The sequence below is a fragment of the Cebus imitator genome, unplaced genomic scaffold, assembly GCF_001604975.1.
Source record: "Cebus imitator isolate Cc_AM_T3 unplaced genomic scaffold, Cebus_imitator-1.0 Scaffold814, whole genome shotgun sequence".
NCBI lineage: Eukaryota > Metazoa > Chordata > Mammalia > Primates > Cebidae > Cebus > Cebus imitator.
Genome location: NW_016108129.1, coordinates 268,474 through 289,195, shown reverse-complemented (window position 1 = coordinate 289,195; position 20,722 = coordinate 268,474). Strand labels below are relative to the sequence as shown.

General features: G+C 42.0%; 3 gene segments (V, D, J or C); all 3 read right to left on the bottom strand.

Annotated features, from left to right (window-relative positions):
- Positions 1-4,150: 4,150 nt before the first annotated feature.
- LOC108297567 lies at positions 4,151-4,682 on the bottom strand. The segment is given in 2 exon segments: positions 4,151-4,503; positions 4,586-4,682. Coding segments are annotated over 2 exon segments (390 nt in total).
- Positions 4,683-6,804: 2,122 nt separating this feature from the next.
- Positions 6,805-8,116, bottom strand: LOC108297571. The segment is given in 2 exon segments: positions 6,805-7,856; positions 7,941-8,116. Coding segments are annotated over 2 exon segments (363 nt in total).
- An 11,241-nt stretch (positions 8,117-19,357) lies between these two features.
- LOC108297560 lies at positions 19,358-20,023 on the bottom strand. The segment is given in 2 exon segments: positions 19,358-19,812; positions 19,915-20,023. Coding segments are annotated over 2 exon segments (477 nt in total).
- Between the last annotated feature and the right edge of the window lie 699 nt (positions 20,024-20,722).

Sequence of the window (20,722 nt, the reverse complement as noted above, 5' to 3'; positions counted from 1 at the left end):
TGAGCAGCCTTGGAATTTTCTTTCAAACTGTCATTGCCACCATGTTTGGTTTTGATACATGTCTTTTAATAACCCAATGTGTGTCTTCACATTTTCAGGCCATCACAATTTAAATGGTCACACAACTGGAGCCTGGGATAATGGCTCCCTTTTACTGGGTTCCCTTAGACAGGCCTCCAAGAGAGATCTTCCCCAAACATCATCCCCTGTCAGCTGGAAGCAGTTAAGATTGGTTTTAGTCTCTATTCTAAGGACAGTTAGACGCACTTCGTCAAAGAGGAAAATGATAGACGTGGGAGGCAGAGAACTCTCCCAGGCAGATAGGAGAGGGTCCCATAGAATCTCCAACCCACCAAGGTCACTGTGCATAGGGGGCTTGCCTAAACATGCCTGCAGTGAAAATTGTTAAAGTTGCCTTTATCACTCTCCGATAAAATAGCCATACCTAATTATCTAGCTGCATGAAGATAAACAAAATAACTGGTTTGAAATTAGAACAAATTCCAAGTGAAGTCAAAGTTAGCTTATGGTTTATAATGTGACAGACAGGAGCATGCCTGAATACTAAGAATGTCTTCACATCTGTTTTATGTCATAATCAGGAAAGTAGTTTGTATATTCTTTAGGTAAGAGTCCCACTAAGAGCATTGATTAACATTATATATTGATGGATAAACCACAATGATAAAAGTAAAGATTATTAACCTGTAATTTATATTAAGAGCACAAAATTTTCTTTAGGATTTATTCTTCTATGTGTTGTGAAATCAACTGAGAAAACATTGCACTTATTATAGCTTTTTAATAAATTAAAAATAAGAATCAAGTATGTATGTTTCTAGATGGTGCACAACTTTGGAATTTTTTGTTTTGTTTTGTTTTGTTTTGTTTTGTTTTTGAGATGGAGTCTTGCTGTGTTGCCCAGGCTGGAATACAGAGGCACAATCTTGGCTCACTGCAACCTCTGACTCCCAGGTTCAACCAGTCCTCCCACCTCAGCCTCCCAAGTAGCTGGGATTAAAAGTGTGCACCACCATGTTCAGCTAATTTTTGTATTTATAGTAGAGACAAGACCAGCATAGCCAATATGCTGAGGCTGGCCTTGCCATATTGGCCAGGCTGCTCTAGAACTCCTGACCTCAAGTGATCCGCTCACCAATTGATTGGCTTCTCAAAGTGCTAGGATTACAGGCATAAGCCACTGCGCCTGGCCTGGAATATTTTTACAAACAGAGAGGGTATTCTGGAAATCCTATCAAAATGGACAACAAGGGAAGAAAGTTTCAGATAAATTTCTACCTACTAGAGAGCTGATTAATATCATTTTAAAGCAAATGCTAACACACAAATAAAAAGCTAACATGGAGCTAAGAGAACATAATAATTAAATACAGCAACTGCTCTAGCTCAATCTAGTTTATAATATCATCTACACATGGAGGGCATTGTCATTATTCATATAAGACAGAATCAATCCCACTCACAATCTTCTGGGAATGTTAAAAAAAATGGCACATCTAAATAAAAACCATCAAATTTCAACAAAATGTAAAACTGCCTTGGCCAAGGGTTCTCCCACTAGCACTACGGAATCATGGTCCACTCCTTGGGGTGCGTCAGCTATTACTCTACAACTTGGTAGCTAAAAGGCACGTACATTTATAGGCTGAGCACTGATAATGTTTCCTGTGTGAATCCACTCCAGGCATGAAGAGTTAAGGCTGCCTTTTTACTACATGTTTTCCACAGTCTCTTGTGATCTTCGGCAAGGAAATTGGAAGGAACATCAGCGACAAGTACTGCTCTTGAATCATATTGGAAGGAATCTTGCCAGAAACTTTTAACTCACTGAAGAAAACCTTCAGGCAGTTAATTATTGGGTTCATGTTTTACAACTAAAGAAGCAATTCACGCCAGATGCAGTGGATCATGCCTGTAATCACATTACTTTCAGAAGCAAAGTGAGGGAAATCCTCTGAGACCAGGCTATCGAAACAAACCTGGGCAACATAAAGAAATGTTATTTCTATGACAAAAATATTTTAAAGAAAAAGCAGAGGAAGAATGGCGTGCCTCTCTAGCTCTAGATATTCAGGAGGCTAAGAGGGGTAGATTACGTGAATCAGGAGCTGAAATTTACAGTGACCTATGATGACACGACTGTACCCTGAACTGTTAAACAGAGTGAGAGCCTCTCTCTAAAACAAAAAATAATCAATTAAGAATTCCACCCAACTGTCAAGCTGCTCAAATAGGAGACATTAAGTTGAGCATCCTCATAGATTGTCTGGCTTTTCTGATGTTTTTAAGCAGGCTGCTGGCTTAAGACCTGCAGAATAAGCTTATTGTCCTTGATTGTGAGAAGTTTCTACCCACGACATTGAACCAGGACCCCTGTCTAAGTCCCCACCCCTTCTCCTTCTTCTCATTGTTATTTGCTTACATTTCTAAGGTAATCTCATTTCTGTAGACCTGGGTGTTGTCCACTCATATCGAGCCCTTATATTCTGTCTTTTCCATTATTTTTGTTCTTGCTTCACAGAATAATTTGTCACACATTTTTTGGTGCATGGCTGCTGATGACTTAAGGCTCACTCCTCCATCATCTCCATATTTGACATACAAGGTGAATCTCATTTGAAATCACAGGAGCTTCTTTATTCTATGCCAGTGGGAGTTTCAAACCATATAAACCCCTTTCTGAGAGGGAAGCCTCACTCTTTCCCCACCACTAAACCATTATAAAAACCCTGAGCCAGGCTCTTCTCCTCCTCTTTCAAGACATTTTAGATTTTTCTGGGAGACCTGCCCTGCTCTCAGCAGACGTCTCTCGAGGCACATCATCACCTTTTCCATATTCACTTGCTCTGAGTGTGTGACTTCATCAGACATGACATCTACACTAAATCTCAGTTGAGATCTCTTGGCTTTGCATGCTGTCAGCTACAACTGATGGTGTGAGCTTGGTGTCACTGTTTCTATCAATAGGTCCCACTGGATCCCAGAAACAACCCCAGGACAGAGCTGGACATGTGGTACAGATTGGTGTTGTGTCCCTGCCTACATTTCATCTCAAATTCTAATCCCACATGTCATGGAGGTGCCTGATGAGAGGTGACTGGATCATGGAGGCAGTTTCCCCATGTTGTTCTCTTGATATTGACCAAGTTCTAACAACTTCAAGTGGAAATCTGAGAGATATGCCCAGCCTCAGGCGGCTGCTTCTCCCTGCAGGGGACAGAACTAAGAGAGTTGTGTGGGATTAGTCTGTATGGGGCTTCTTAAGAAGATAACAGGAGTGGGTGGCTCAAACTACAAATATTGATTTTCCTACAATTTTACAGTCTGAATGTCCAAGATCAAGGTGCCATCAGGGTTGGTTCTTGGTGAGGCTTCTTCCTGGCTTGCACAGGGCCACCTTCTAGTGCACCATGTCTCCACATGGCCCATCTCTGTGTGCACGTGAGAAGTGGGAGGTCTCTGGTGTCTCTTCCTCTTCTTATAAAGACAACAGGTCTGTTGCATTAGGATCTCACACTTACGACCACATTTAACCTTAATTATATTGTTGAAATTCCTCTCTCCAATATAGATGCACCGGATTTAAGGTTTCAGCAAATAGGGCACAATTCGGCTGATGACACAGATCAAGAGATGGTGAGAATCTGTAGTATATATAAAAAGACAATGAAATGAGCCATTCAGGAACAGGCAGGAAAGTCTCTAGCAATCGGTGAAACCTCAACAGTTAACAAGAAATTTGTCTTCCTCCTTTCTTTGCTAGCACAAGGATGTGAGGAAGCAGAACCACAGAGAACAAAGAAAGGAGCCCTGGACACAGCTCCAGTGCTGGCGGGGAGGGAGCCCACTGAGCACATGAGGAAGCCCCGCCCTCCCTGCACCTGCTCCGGACCCGGCCTCGGGCTCTGCGGGCCCCGCGCACCCCCTGCTGGTCCTGAGCAGCACCTGCGCCCGCCCCGCCTCCCAGCAGGGAGGTTTGTACCTGGGCTGGACACTCACCTCCCCTCACTGTGTCTCGCACAGTAACACACGGCCGTGTCTGCCGCCCTGCAGGGAGGTTTGTGTCTGGGCTCACACTCACCTCCCCTCACTATATCTTGCACAGTAATACACGGCCGTGTCTGCCGCCCTGCAGGGAGGTTTGTGTCTGGGCTCACACTCACCTCCCCTCACTGTGTCTTGCACAGTAATACACGGCCGTGTCCGCGGCGGCCACAGGGCTCAGCCTCAGGGAGAACTGGTTCTTGGACGGGTCTGCTGATAGGGTGACTCGACTCTTGAGGGACGGGTTGTAGTAGGTGCTCCCACTATGATAGATGTACCCAATCCACTCCAGCCCCTTCCCTGGAGGCTGGCGGATCCAGCTCCACCAGTAATCACTGCTGATGGAGTAACCAGAGACAGCGCAGGTGAGGGACAGGGTCTCCGAAGGCTTCACCAGTCCTGGGCCTGACTCCTGAAGCTGCACCTGGGACAGGACCCCTGTGAACAGAGAGACACACGGTGATCCCTGGGCTTAGAGGCAGCCCCCATAAATTCATATCTGCACCCCTGAGACACTCACATCTGGGAGCTGCCACCAGGGGAAGGAAGAACCACAGGTGTTTCCTGCTCTTGCATGAGAGGTCCATGACTCTCAGGAAGCATTTCCCATGTGAGCAGGACCCTGAATTTAAGGAAACGTGTGGTGGTTTCCTGTGGGTGCCTAAGTGAGGATTTGCATGTGGGTGGTGACTTTGTATGGAGCAGTGAAAAGGGATGAGCAGGCCCCAGTCTTTCAGGCTCTCCCTGGGAGGAGGATGCTGGCTGTGCCCTCTAAGAACTCAGTTCTCTTCCTGGGGCCTCCTCCCCAAGCCCAGAGTCCTCTTCTTCCAGGTAGGGAGATGTGCTGAAGGAGCTGGTCTGGGAGATGAGTGTGATCATGGATCAAGGACAGATTGTGGAATAGGGTCAATACTGTTCTACCCTTAAATGACCCTGAAGATATGGCCTGACCTCTAAACATATTTGTGTGAAAAGATGTAGATTGGGGATTGCAATGACAATTTAAGACAAAAACTATATAATAGATCAGCACTGGAGGATAGTCTCATCACTAAGATTAGTGCAATTACCTTTCCTAGGATTCAGAGAGAATATCTGTGAGCCCTCCCCTCTGAGAGCACAGGAAACTCTGGTCCTTCCCTGACAGATCATACCTGTGAAACATGGCTGGACAATGACACTCAAGCCCAGAGCTCTTCTCTACATATTTACCAATTCAGATCCAGCTGTCTCTGAAAGACTTTCTCCTCCATTGAATTGCAAGGACATACCCTAAGGTGTGCCGTGTTGCAGCATGGGCATTTGACATTAGTTCAGTGAATCAAACAATCCACCTCCATGGATGTGGGTAACAGGAGAGTCATCAGAAGTTGGGTGTGTCTTAAAATCAGGACAAATCTGAGCTCTCTTAGGAGCTGAACAAACGAGCTGACCTTCTGTGAAACAACAGAGAAGAAGAGACAGACTCAACATCCAGAGCCAGGAGAGCTCCTTACATAGTAGGTGGTCTCTCGGCCTTTTGTTTGAACAGATCCAGAAAGACCTTCATCCCCTGGCTCCTTTCTCACCCTTAGGAGAATTATGAACATTGAAGGAAATTGAGATACACTTTATTAACAGAAAACAATTCATAGGCTTGTAGACCTATATGCGGATATGTAGAGAGATGCTAGGATATGATCATACACATAATAGAAAGAATTATGGTTCATAGGAAGAAAAATGAAGAGCTTCTGAATTTGTAGGTATTGTTTACTACAAATGTGTCAGGTCACTAGATCATGTTATAATGCTAGAGGTAAAATTTCCCAATATTGTCATGGAGACAAAATGCAAAAGAGTTAAAGATTCAAGTGAGATTCCTTTGAAAATCACCAGTAATAAACAGACCAAAATAAATCAACCATTATGGAAAGAGTGGTCATTAAATAAAATAGTAAATTCCATGTTGATGTGAGAAGGACTTCCATCTGAAAACTCATTTTCACCTCTGTGAAGAGCTCAGAGTGCAGACTGAGAGCGTGAACTTAGGGAAAGTGGGGGATACATGTTTGAGGAGGATGCAGAGTCCTGGAGTCCCTGTGAGTCATTCAGAGAAGCAGCAGTGTGCCAGGGTGTATTGAGTCCTCCTGAGTAAGGAGGTGCTGAAGACACACCAGTTTCACTGCCCTCATTGTGCTTTATTTCCCAGACTCTCTTGGATGTCCAGATTTGAACACTTGTAGTGTTGATGGAAATCAACAAAACTAGGAACTTTTCAGTGAAGATGTAGTTAACAATCTGGGTTAATTAAATTTTGGTTTTGAAAATATTATTATCCAAAATGTGAAAGTCAGTTATCTATCAATTTATCTTTCCTTTTTATTTTACAGAAAAAGACATGTTCTGTTGCCCAGGCTGGAATGCAGTGTCGTCTATTAATATTATAGCATAAAAGTGATCAGCTCAATTCATGTAGTCATCTTATCTCCATCAAGGATTTAGGTCCCTGTGGCTGTGACATAGCTCTAGTCACAGAGGGAAGAGAGGTGGTTTGCTGAGTTGATGCTGCACTTCAGAGGAATTTAAACAACCCCTCACTTCACCCAGTCTATTTTTATAACTGTGCATGACCGTTGGTAATGCCACCACCATTTCTCACATAATGGGAGTTGACTGTGCCATGAAGGTAACAAGTAGATGTGCATTTAAAGCCTGGGTACATAAACTGCTGAATTAACAAAGCCTGCGGCCAATCACATTCTGGCATCTTGTTTAATTAGTTGTGAATTTATTTTCAGTTGGTTAGTTCAAGTTCCCATAATTCACTTTCTGCTGGAATAGTCACATACAATATTCTTGATATATTAAAATTGAAAAAAAAAAACTAATTTGAAAACAAACCCGATTTCCAGGAGAGGTGAAAATTACTTTGTGGTGAACAATGTGAAGGGTGAAGACATGGCTGAATACCGAGGTTGTGTTCACAAACGTTTTATTTTGATTAGGGAAACTTGTATTCATCCCTTATATTTATTAGAAACTCCTATTGTGAACCTTGAACATACATAATTGGTTAATGGATCACACAACAATGAAGCTGAAGGTTATTAAGCAGGAATTGCTATTACAACATTAGCTTTCCTTTAGAACACATTCCTCTACCTGATGTGAAATTAGCCCAGGTGTACTGATAAGTGCTTGTCAGTTAACCGAAGACCAGGAAATGGGCACACATATGTCTGGAACAGGGCGTGACTTTGGGATGCTTTGCAAACAAAGTGGCTTCTCACATATTCTGGAAAAAACATAAGAATGGGCTAGTTAAGGATCTCTTAGGAGCAACCATCTATCCCACATTCTTGGCTAATATAAAAGGGGAAGTCAATGCTAAATGAGGTAATATGGAAGTTAAGGAAACTGCTGTACCACAGCCTCAGCTCAGCACAGCGGCCTCCTCTCTCAGGGTTTCTGACACTCTCAGGATGTGGGTTGTCACACTGTGTCTCTCGCACAGTAATACATGGCCGTGTCCTCAGCCTTCAGGCTGCTGATCTGCAGATATGCTGTGCTGACCGAGGTGTCCATGGAGAAGACAAACCGTCCTGTGAAGCCCTGGGAATACGTTGGCTTCCCAGTGTTGGTGTTGATCCAGCCCATCCACTCAAGCCCTTGTCCAGGGACCTGTCGCACCCAGTTGATAGCATAGCTACTGAAGGTGTAACCAGAAGCCTTGCAGGAGACCCTCACCGATGCCTCAGGCTGCTTCAGCTCTGGCCCAGACTGCACCAGCTGCACCTGGGAGTGGACACCTGTGGAAAGGAGACAGGAGTGGGTGAAGTTTCTCTTTACTAGACTGATTTCTCCCTCAGCCCTGGGACTGGGGAGCCCCAAACCTGTAGCTGCTGCCACCAAGAAGAGGATCCTCCAGGTCCAGTCCATGGTGAGGAGCTGTGCTTGGGGGGCTTCTCTGAGGAGGGGTGTGGGTCATTGGGTGATTATCTCAGGACACAGAGATCTCTATATTCACCTCAGTTATTTGCATATTCATGAAGGATGTTATTTAATAGCCCAATTCCTGACCCAGTATGAGAAAGAGCAAATACGTGACACATGGACGACACAATTGTAGAAGCTGAGGGTTCAAGCTGTAATCCTGTGAGAAGCCATGTGTCCCCGACACATCCCGGAACTCTGTGTTGACAGAGCTTCCCCCACTGGGGAACAGGCTCCCGCAGGACAGGCACCTCACTTTGAACCCACATTTGAGTGTCTCAGGGGCAATTTGAACCATTTCTAGACCTTGATATGCGAAAGTGTTATTTTGGGAATGAGTGCATTATTCCAAAGTGGCACTTATAAATAAGAAAGAATTTCTTCCTGACCTCCAGCTGCTTACTGTTAAGCTATCTAGCCGAGTTTGAAATCCCCATTGTAAAAGTATGTCTCATTACAACATCCAGTTTGACAAATATTCACAATTGAACAGGATATTTATATGATCATCAGCAGTCCTTGTGAAATACTTATTTTAGATATTTTTAAAGGAAGTCCCAGGACCTGAGAGGAAACCCCTTCCCAGCCTCCTATCCTGTGCACCTGCTCTGGGGCAGGAGCCTGTGCTGGGTGTGTTCTGAGCGCCCCCTGCAGCCCAGCCCCCATCCTGCAAGGAGGTGACACGGTATATTTCTACCAGTCTCTCTAGCCCAGTATAAAGCGTCTGTGCCCGGGCCCAGAATTCTCCTTTAGTGACACCATTTCACACCCCATCTTTTGAACTACTGAATTGGCCTTAGGAAACCCAGAAAATACTGCAGCGTAACCCTAAGAAAAGCTCTCATTCATCACCAGGGAGACCTTTCCTAGAGCTCAAGAGGCACTGAATCACTGGACACATGGTGAATTCAAAAACTCTTCAGGATTTTGGGGGAGAGTCTTATTTCCTTTAGGGTCCTGCAGTTGATTCTTGAACCTGAGAATACCTACAAGTTCAGGTGCACACACACACACACGCGCACACACACACACACGTTGTAGCTAATTTTTACATTAATTGGTCCCATGTTTACCTTTTTTCTGGTATCCATCTCATGAGAAGCACTCCCTACACTGACAGTAAGGCTGAGTATGTGTCTACTTTCTTCAAACAGATGTAAAGAAAACAGAATGCCCTTGGGAAGTGCATGCACACTGAATTCACCTGGTCTCACTTTGGAATCCTGCAGATGCCCATGAAAATGAAATTTGAGGCCAATGAGGGTGAAATCAGTTTATTGTTACTGAAGTTGCTTGTGTCAGCAGCTTCAAATTTGTCTATTTTCCTTAACATTTATTTTTTTATTTTCCTCCTCAGATACAGTTTGTGCCTTGGCACATTCTCATATTTAATCCATAATGACTAACCTGGTGAGAATGTAATGTGGAACACAGAAGCATTCCATGTGCTTACAGTCACATTTTAATGCTGTAGTGGTCTTCTTTCTCTGTGCTGTGCTGTATACAAGAAGTCTCCAGGTGTGAAGCTGATTTTTGTTCTCTTCTGGTCAGATTATCGAAGTAAAATTTTCTTAAATGTGCCCCTACTGTCTAATTTTACTCATTTTCATGATAAAGTTAGGCTGCTGGTATGGGCTTGTAAGGGGATGGATTACCTTTACCCACAGAGATGAGGATCTAGAAATGCCCTTCCCCTGGTTTGTCTTTCTGAAGAAGGTCTGGGTGTATTTATCAGAGATTCAGTCTCCTGGTGATCGAGCCATTCAGAGATCTATATGGATTCCCGCCCTGAGAACCTTGGGGTTCCTGGAGAAAATGGTGATGAGAAAATGAGGTGTAGGGCTCCCAGGATCTCTCACCCTCATGCTAGTCCAGACACACCCTTTATGCTTATTTAGTTCAGATTTTCATATGACAAACCACACAGCCAGGCTCATTTAAATTGTCCATACCGAGACCATATTGGAGCAGCAGCTGAGTATAATAATCACACAGAACTCAGACAAATCTGGGCCCCATCCCCTTTACTGTAGCTCAGAGCAGCTTTACTGACTCACATAACATGGAGATTATTTCTTCCCTGAAAGGACTGTAAGGGCCGCTGAGGAGCCTCTGTGTGGTTGGATTTTTTGTGTCAGCCTGCCATGCAGGGAATTCTGAATGATGTAGACCTTTATACTCAGATGGTAATTATTCCTAGTGTTGTGGATGTGGCTGGCAGCCCTTCATCCTGTTTCTTTCTTCTATTCACCTGAGTGTCTACGAGAATCCCATTAACATCAGGACTCTCCTTCATGGATGGCTCTGAGGATTGTCAATCAACTCAGTGCTACAGACAGATGGAGCTAATGGAGGATTCTCAGCTCACTGATATGTTGGGCCAGCAACATAGAACACATCTGAATATGGGACATTTTTGTCAATTCCAATCAATATTAAATTCAAGAGTCACAATTTTCAGTAAATTGGAGTGTAAAATTTATATGATATTTGGCAGTGCCAAAACCTAAAATGCAATAAAATAAATAAATGGGGGAAAAAAACTTAATTATTTGCAGAAGAAATGAGCTTACCATGGTTAGACAGAAGTTTTTCTTTGCCTGAGAAGCTAGTCTTTTAAAATAAAGCACCTGAGAGGTGGTTTCCTGAATTCTCGTGAAAATTCATCTATTGGAGAAAAAAATATCAGGATAACTTGTCTCAAATAATTGAAAGAAATCTTGTAAGAAATTTTTAACCACACAGCCGTGAAATTCCAGTTAGTCAATTTTTTGGTTCATGTCTTACAACTAAAGAAGCAACTAAGAAATCTACACAATTGAAAGCCTACTCCAACAGAGATAATTTCCCTGCTTGAAAAATAGACCAGTCTTCAAAAAGAGACATTCCCATGAGATCCAAAACTAACACAGATTTATGTAACCTGAAAGTTTCTCTAAGAGGGTTATTCTCTAGACATCTATGTGTGCAAAAATACATTGTGCATATTTGTGTGTGAGTAATCTGTAGAAGCCCTTGTCATAGTAAACAAACTTCATGTAAACATGCTAACTTTATCACTTAATGTGCACTTACACTTCAAAAGTTTATCACCCTTGCGATGGAGCAATAGGTGCCTTTGATAATATCTTGTTGCTTCACTTGGACATGTTCTAGATCCTCACTTGACTTCATGGTTTCATATTTAGTATCTGTATGCCTGTGTCTGAACACCCAACAGTTTTATCCAACACATTCTCCTCTAATGAGATCATCCTAAAACCTGCTAACAACCTCCTAAAACCTGCCAGCAACCTCCATCATGCATGCTTCCAATCATTTGCTTTTAAGGAAATAAGAGGCAAATTTATAATCCATCCTTGCTTTAACATGAGAAACCTTCCTTGTTTTCTATCATATTTATTAGAAATCTCACTGACAACCACATTATTTGTTTATTGATCATACCTCAAAACTGAAACTGTTTTTCATAATGGCCATACCATTCTACATTTCCACAGTTATGGAAAGCAGTATAAAGGCTCTTAAATGAATTAAATCCAGAAATATTAGATGACCAGAAATTCGGTTTCTTGGAGTATACCCAAAGGAGATGAAATCACCACCTTATAAAGTGCCTGTACCCTATGTTTATTGAAACACTATTCATAACAGCCAAGAAATGAAAACAATCTGAGTGTCAGTAGATAGAAGACGGATAAAGACAATGTGGTGTGTACACATAATACTATTTAGTCTTATAAAAGAAGAAGATGCTGCCATTTGCCACAATGGATCAATTTCCATAACCACTAACAGTGCACATTATGCACCATAGCCCCTTCCTAGGGGATGGCAGATGCTTATTCTGTAAAAACTGGCAGTCGTGAGAAGGCAACTTTTAGGTACTGTTGAATTTTTCAGCCTAACACATCAATGTCTTAAAATACTCTGCTCTGTCTGCATGTGATAAAGTGGAGTGTAATATTGAAGGTAAAATTAAAAGTGCATGAGTCTTCTAGACACCAAGTCATAGGATGATCACGGCTGTGTCCTTGAGAGAGTGGACCACATGTAATAGTGTTCAGATCGGGGACTGGTGCATTTCTGCTTATATGAAGAGTAGCTGTAGTATGTTAAGTGTAATTATGACTTTATGATTGTCTTTGTTTGAAGATTACGTATATCAGGAGATGTGTATGGGTTAAAGCCAACAAGGGGTGGACTTGTAATGGTAAATATTGATTGTCACGTTGATCATATTGAAGGATGCAAAGTATTGATCCTGAGTTTGTCTGTGAGGTGTTGCCAAAGGAGAGTAACCTTTGAGCCAGTGGGCTGAAAAAGGCAGACACACCCTTAATCTGGGTGGCACAATCTAATCAGCTGCCAGTGCAACCAGAATAAATAGCAAACAGAAAAACATGAAAAGGTTAGACTGGCTTAGCCTCCCAGCCTACCTCTTTCTCCCATGCTGGATGCTTCCTCATCTCAAACATCAGACTCCAATTCTTCAGCATTGGAACTTGGACTGGCTTCCTTGCTCCTTAGGTTGCAGATGGCCTATTGTGGGACCTTCTGACAGGGTGACTTAATACTTTTTAATAAACTCCATATATAATGTGTATATCTATCTATCTATCTATCTATCTATCTATCTATCTATCTATCATCTATCTGTCATCGATCTGTCTCCTTTTAGTTCTGTCCCTCTAAAGAACCCTGACTAATACAATCTGAATTCATAAGAAATGTAAAAAGAAAATAGGTAGTTAGGAATTCCAGGATGGAATTCAGACAGTACAGAAAATATCTAATGTCATTACAAATGTATGAAATACAGGAAGGCACTAAGTAGCTTTGGAAATAGTGTGGTCAATAAGATTAAAGAATAAAGGAACTGCATGTCAGCACTGGATTCCAGTTGATGATGTTCCACAAAAAAGCACAATTGTTGAACTGATTTACACTCCCATCAACAGTGTAAACGCCTTCCTATGTCTCCACATCCTCCCCAGCATCTGTTGTTTTCTGACTTTTTTTTTTTTTGAGATGGAGTCTTGCTTTGTCACCAGGCACCAGGCACAATCTCGGCCCACTGCAATCTCTGCCTCCTGGGTTCAAGCAATTCTCCTGCCTCAGCCTCCCGAGTAGCGGAGACTACAGGCACGCACCACCACGCCCAGCTATTTTTTTTTTTTTTGTATTTTTTAGTAGAGATGGGGTTTCACCATGTTGGCCAGTATGATCTTGATCTCTTGACCTAGTGATCCGCCTGCCTCAGCCTCCCAAAGTGCTGGGATTACAGGTGTGAGCCACCGCGCCTGGCTGTTTTCTGACTTTTTAACGATCATCATTATAACTAGCATCAGATGGTATCCCAATGTAGTTTTGGTTTGCGTTTCTGTAATGACCATTGATGATGAGCTTTTTAAAATATGTTTGTTGGCTGAAGAAATGTCTCGTTCTGAGAAATGTCTGCTCATGTCCTTCACCCAGTTTTTAGTGGGGTTTTGGTGTTTTTACAAATTTGTTTAAGTTCTTTGTAGATTCTGGAAATTAGCACTTTCTCAGATGGATAGATTGAAATATTTTCTCCCATTCTGTAGGTTGCCTGCTCACTCTGATGATAGTTTGTTTTGCTGTGCAGAGTCTCTTTAGTTTAATTAGACCCGACTTGACAATTTTGGCTTTTAACTCTTTAATCCATCTCTAGTTAATTTTTGTATAATGTGTAAAGAAGGGATCCAGACAAACAGAGTGCCAAATCATGAGTGAACACACATTTACAATTGCTACAAAGAGAATAAAATACCTAGGAATACAACTTGCATGGTATGTGATGGACCTCTTCCAGGAAAACTACAAACCACTGCTCAAGAAAATAAGAGAGGACACACACAAATAGAAACACATTCCATGCTCATGGATAGGAAGAATCAATATTGTCAAAATGTTTATACTGCTCAAAGTAATGTATAGATTCAGTGCTACCCCAATCAAGCTACCACTGACTTTCTTAACAGAATTGGGGAAAAAAAACTACTTTAAATTTCATATGGAACCAAAAAAGAGCCCACATATCCAAGACAATATTAAGAAAAAAGAACAAAGCTGGAGGCGTCACTCTACCTGACTTCAAACTATGCTACAAGGCTACAGTAACAAAAACAGCATGGTACTGGTACCAAAACAGATATATAGACCAATGGAACAGAACAGAGGCCTCAGAAATAACACCAAACATCTACTACCATCTGATATTTGACAAACCTGACAAAAACAAACAATGGGGAAACATCCATGTTTAATAAATGATGTTGGGAAAACTGGCTAGCCATATGCAGAAGGCTTATTTGAATTAATATAATGAACTCTAGTTTCATCCACTTTGTTACAAATGACAAAATCTCATTCTTTTTATGGCAGAATAGTAATCCATGTACTATATGTACCACATTTTATTTATCTGTTTATCTGTTAATGGGCATTTAGGCTGCTTTCAAATTTTGAATATTATGAACAGTGTTATAACAGATATAACAGTGCAAAAAAGTTTCTTTTGGGGGTATAGACCAGCAGAAGGATTGCTGGATTATATGATAACTCTATTATCAGGCTTTGAGGAAATGCGAAGCTGTTCTTTATAGTGGTTGTACTCATTTAAATGCCCACCAATAGTTTATGAATGTTCCCATTTCTCCATTTCCTCTCCAGCATGTTATTGCCTGGTTTTAGGATGAATGTCATTTTAAAATCAGATGGCATAATATTTCATTGTAGTTTTGTTGTGCATTTTTCTGATGATCATTGTTGTACAGTGCATTTTTATATGCCTGTTTTCAATTTGAAAGTCTTATTTTGAGAAATAATTATTGTCCACTTTTTATTCAGATAGCTAGATTTTTTTCCTATAGAGTTGTTTGAGATCCTGGTATATTCTCATTATTAATCCTTTGTTAGATGAGTAGTAATGTCTTTTTACTTCATACTATGAGAGACATGATGTCACCATTCACAGGTGCATTCCTGGATATACACACAATGTCGATGGAAAAGAATCATTTGGCAGTGTTGCCTTAGACAGCCTCTGCCTGATGTCTCTGAGAGTCTGTATTTCTTAAAATAACAACTGAATGTTAATCTGTACTCATTACTGGCATAGTGTCACTGTTTTGTGTCAAAATGGATCCACAGTCTAATGAAATTATATTTGTTCCTGTTTTGAGGGGCAGTTTTTGAGGTTTTTAATGACCCAGAATGTTATTTTCTTTTTGGAGAAAATGGGTCTAGCAATATTTTGCAGGCTGGCCATGAAATCCTGGGCTCAAGTGGTCTTCCCACATTAACACCCTGACTAGCTGAAAATACAGGCAAATGGAACAGTGTCCAGCTGATTATTCTTAAATTATGCTATTTCTCATTCTCTCTGCTAAACCAAGTGTTTTATTGCTCTCACGGAGCTGTCAGCTTTTCATTAATTACTTACAATAAAAATATATTATGTCCATAAGGAGAACTTTAAGGTAGAAATTATTCACGTTTGACTGCAAATAAAGTCACAAAATTTAGAGAGTTCCGTATCTCTGTTTTTACGCCCTGCCTCTTTTAACTATAAAAACATAATAGCCTATGACATGGTGCACAGGAAATTATTCATGATTCTCAGTGTGACACTCCTGCTTCAAGAGCACAGCACTGTATAAGAATAGTGGACTCATACAGTCTCACTGCACCTCTCGCAGGAAACTCCCCAGAATCTCTGACATAAGAGCGAGCAGGGGTGAGAATCAGTGGGGTCCCTCTGTTTTCGGTCTATAATGCATGGCATGGAAACTCTATCTTGCAAGTGAAGCTGGGGAGAGATACGCATCCATCACATCACAGGCTGTAATTTATTCTCCATCGTAGAGATCTGACACCATGGCCTCAACTGAGATATGGGGGAGAGGAAGCACCATCTTCTTGTCAGATCAGCTCAAGGGCAAGACTCTGTCATCCTGAGCTGAAGATGACATAGTAATGCTTGTCTCTTAAGTATGGTGGACCCTCACTTTCCTTCTTGAGACTTCATAAATGTTTTAGTCTGTTTCAGCTGCTATAAGAGAACTCAATAAAATGGGTGGCTCAGAAATAACATAAACATGTATTTCTGAATTCCAAAGGATAGGAAGTTAAAGATCAAGATGCTTTTCAGATTGGTATCTGGGGAAGACCCAATAAATTATTCTGAGAGGAGCATCATCCTACTCTGTCCTCACATGGTGGAAGGGGAGCCGGAAAACTCTGGATTTCCACATGAGGGCACTAATCTTACTTATAAAGGTGGCACCTCAACACCTCCCAAAAACATCTATTCACTTACCAAAGGCCCCACCTCCTAACACCATCATGTTGGATTTATTCCAACATAGACACCGTGGGGTTAATAAACATTCAATCTATAGCAGCACATTTTATCGATCAATAGCTTTTATTTACTGTGTTTTCTTAGAATAATTTGCATTGATTTTGAATGGTTGAAATTTACATTTATTTTTACCAGATGTAGTTGTTTCAATGGAAAGCTTGGGGCTTCCTACACCATCACTCCTGTAATTAGATAACTCTATTCATGCTTGTGTTTAAAGTTTCTTTAGTAGGTCCATAAGTATTTTAAATATTTTTCTGTTAAGCCGACTGCCATGATGGAATTGATTTGTTCACTCACTTTGATGTTATCATTGTTTGGAAATACACTTTTCTAGTGAGTAATGCAGTGAATTCACCTGTTTTTTATTTGGCTTTATCAAGATATATTTTGGTATATGTTAAACTAGGCAATTATTTCATTTATTTTTCCATAGTTTTAGATTTTGAGAAAAGCCACTCTAATAGGGTGTGTTCTCATGTACAACTTGCCCTGGTTCCCACACACAGATCTGCACTCTACCAAGCCGGGGTCACCCTCCTGCCATCTGTGGGGCTCACTCTCTGAACAGTGTTCTGCAATCCTCTGTGTATTCTGTGGTCTCCACACTTCTTGGCCTGTCTGAGATCTCAGCTCCTTTTCCTCAACTTCAGATCTACCTGTTTCTACTTGAGCACTGTGCCTGGAAACTCTCTTAAGAAAGTAAGCATGCATTCATCAGCGGGCTCCTTTTGTATACTTTCCCTCTCTCAACAATCACTGTCCTTATTACTTGATGTCAAACATTTTAAAATCAAGTTTAAGAAATTTCACTGTGTTTTAAAGTTATTTCCAGTGGAAAGATATATCTGGTTTCTGTTGTTACAATTTGTTTGAAAGTCATCATTGTGCACATACATATTAGAATCAATTTTATAATGTTTACCAATATTTATGTCTATGTGTGTGTATACATACTCATGAAAATCGCAGCTGTGTTCCAGGATGTCCTGTACCTATGCAGCAATCTTGCATGTTCTTCACAGGTACCCCAAAACCTAAAATGCAATAAAATAAATAAATGGGAAAAAAAAGTAGTTTTTCCCAAAGGAAAAAAAAAAGAAAAGAAATAATTCTGCGGGACATCTTGGAATAGATAAATGTGAAAATTACAATTGTTTGCAGTCTGCACACATTTTCATATGCCTTCCAATAAACTAAGAAAAACGTGTGTCCTGTATAAAAATCCATGCGTGTTAGCTCTGACAATGCACCTTTCTCCCTCCACCTGCAGGCAGAGCTATGTACTTGGATCATACATCTGGCTGCTGCTCTCTGATATACAGACATGGCTCATGTCGAAGCCCATGTCCTGTGCTCCATTCTCAGGAATAGAGTGAGCTCTGCACTCACCTGAGCCAGAGCCACTGCTGGGGGTCATGGGGGTTTCCTAAGGGGCAGCTTTGACTTGCAGAAGACCCAGTGGTATTCTGGACTTTCTTAGCACAGTACAGAAATATAGGAAATTTCTACCCAATCCTCCTTCCCTCTTTCCTTCACTCAGGGACAGGCTTCCATCTTATGCCATCAGCTTCCCCAGCCTCATTTACCCTATACGCATTTTCCCTCAAAAGGGTTGATGCCCTTCTTCCACAAATGCATGCAAACTTAAGCCACTACCGGAGATTTCTTCTCAGAAGACCAGTAATGACATACATAGTTTAGCAAAATTATTATGAGTGTGATTCAATTATCAAATTTAAAATATTGTGTTAATATTAATATGACATTGATTAATGTTAGTATTAAAATATTAATCAGTGTAAAATAAAAAATATTAATCATGGTAATAATCGGTTTTGCCTGTCACCTTGACTGGAACATAATCTCAGTTATTCAATCAAACACAAATGTAGTCGTTGCTCTGATGGTATACTACAGGTGTTATTAAAGCCTGTCATCACTTTTTTGTAAGTCAGGAAGATTGTCCTAGAGGAATTTGGTTGGTCTGATTTAATCCCAGCAGAAGAGAAGATAATGGAACTCTATGTCTTGGCTATAGGACATCCCGGGAATTCCAGCCTGTCTTTCCTGATGGCCAGCTCCATTGGCTTTGGCTGTGCCTAGCCAGACCTCACAACTGCTGTCACACAGAGCCCACACCACAACAAAGTGTCTATCCTCAGCTCTCTTGAAAGTCACAGGTGAGGGTGGGGGCTCTGTGACAGGGTGAGAAGCACAGGATCAGCTCTACATCACTATCCCATTTGAAGAAATGACTATTAGTGTCCACTTGCATTTCCCAAATGTGTCCATGCATAGAAGACAGCAGGGTCGTCAAGGCAATGGGGAATAAGAAGGACCCCTCAGCCTGCCAGGTCCTGCAGGAGCCACAGCCTGAGCCACCCTGATTTCCAGGCAATGTCTCTGAGACCTGTGGTTTAGACCACAGGAAGCACACACTCCATTTTCAGAAAAAAGAAGGAGAAAAGGGAAGTGTAAGAATGAAGCCTAGAGAAAAGGAAAATGGAATAGCAGAGAAAGGGACAAATGGATTAGTTCTGAGTCAGATGTTCAGTTTTAAAGGACAATGAGGTTACTCTGAAAAATGTCAGAATTGTAAGGACCCTGGGCATGGATGAGCCTCCCTCTTGGTTCCAATCTGAATCCCAGAGCCTGTTCCAATCGGAGATTCCCATGCAGATCTCTGCCCTGAGTCTGAGTGGAAAACTCTTCCCAGGTTCTCCTGGGCTTCCTCAGAACTCTGATTCTGGTGGCCAGGGGAGGGTCATTTCTGTACCCAGGGTGACACTCGGGCTTCTGTGGAGGTGAGGATGTGTCCTCCTGTTAAAAACACCAGGAGGAAAGATTTCACATTCAGAGACATTAAATGTTAGCACAGAATCATAAATCTGAAAGGTTCTCTGAGGAAACTAGAGGAGACAGCCCCAGATGCTGACAGGAAGCCAGCCCTTAGCAGCACCTGCACCTGCCCTGGAGACAGCCCAGTTCACAGGGCTCCTGATGTCCCCTGGTGGTCTCGGGGACCCCTGCAGGAGGTTTGTGTCCGGGCTCACACGGGCCTCCCCTCACTGTGTCTCTCACACAGTAATACACGGCCGTGTCCTCGGCTCTCAGGCTGTTCATCTGCAGATACAGCGAGTTCTTGGCGTTGTCTCTGGAGATGGTGAATCGGCCCTTCACAGAGTCTGCATAGTATGTGCTACTCCCACCGGCATTAATAGCTGAGACCCATTCCAGCCCCTTCCCTGGAGCCTGGCGGACCCAATTCATCCAGTAATTACTGAAAGTGAATCCAGAGGCTGCACAGGAGAGTCTCAGGGACCCCCCAGGCTGGACCAAGCCTCCCCCAGACTCCACCAGCTGCACCTCACACTGGACACCTGCAAACACAGAGACACCCTGGTCAGAAAGTGCCACAAATATCCACTGTTTATCTCACTCTTATCACTGACACTCAATTTCAATAGTTCTCCAAGAATTACCTTTTAAAATAGCAACAAGGAAAACCCAGCTGAGCTCAGAATTCATGGTGAGTGCTCTGTGTGCCGTCCTGATCAGCAAGCAGAAACACCTGTGAATCCTGGGGCTGGGCTTCTCTCCCAGAGCTGCAGTGTCTGGGCTGCGCTGATTTTCATCAGCAGATGGAGGGCCCTATTTGCATGTCTCCTACTATATAGCAAGCTCTGGGGTGAGACACGTAAAGAGAAAGCAGGGCCCCGAGCAGATGAGGGTGTCCTGAGGAAAACTGGCGACAACACTGGGGTTTGAGAAAATGTGCTTATTATTAAATTGTACTGTGATAGAAACTTTGCACTGATCACCTTATTTCAGTTTTATCTATGCGTGTAAACTATGTTCCGTAGGAGTCAATGTTCTGTATTTACAGATGTGAAAGTAAGCCCACACATGGACGGGCTCCGTATGTATCTGAGAGTTCATGTCTGGATGAGCGAGTGCTGGTATCTGGGCCTGGGCTTCTCACCACTGGCCCTGACTCCTCCCTTAGCCAACTCCAGGACAGAGCTGGACATGCCTAGTGTGGTTTGCAGAAGCCACTGCTTGATCAGAATAGATGTGATTTTGCCATATTCTCCTGTTTACCTAAAACTATGGAGAGAACTAGGGTCAGATAGATGTCTGACAATTAACGTACTGGTATCTTTCTGCCACTCCTACCTTGTCTAATATTCAACTTGTTTCATTGTTATAAATTGTATAGGGTTTGATTGACAGATTATACACTTTACATATTTAAAGTATAAAATTGATAATCATGACATAACTATTACC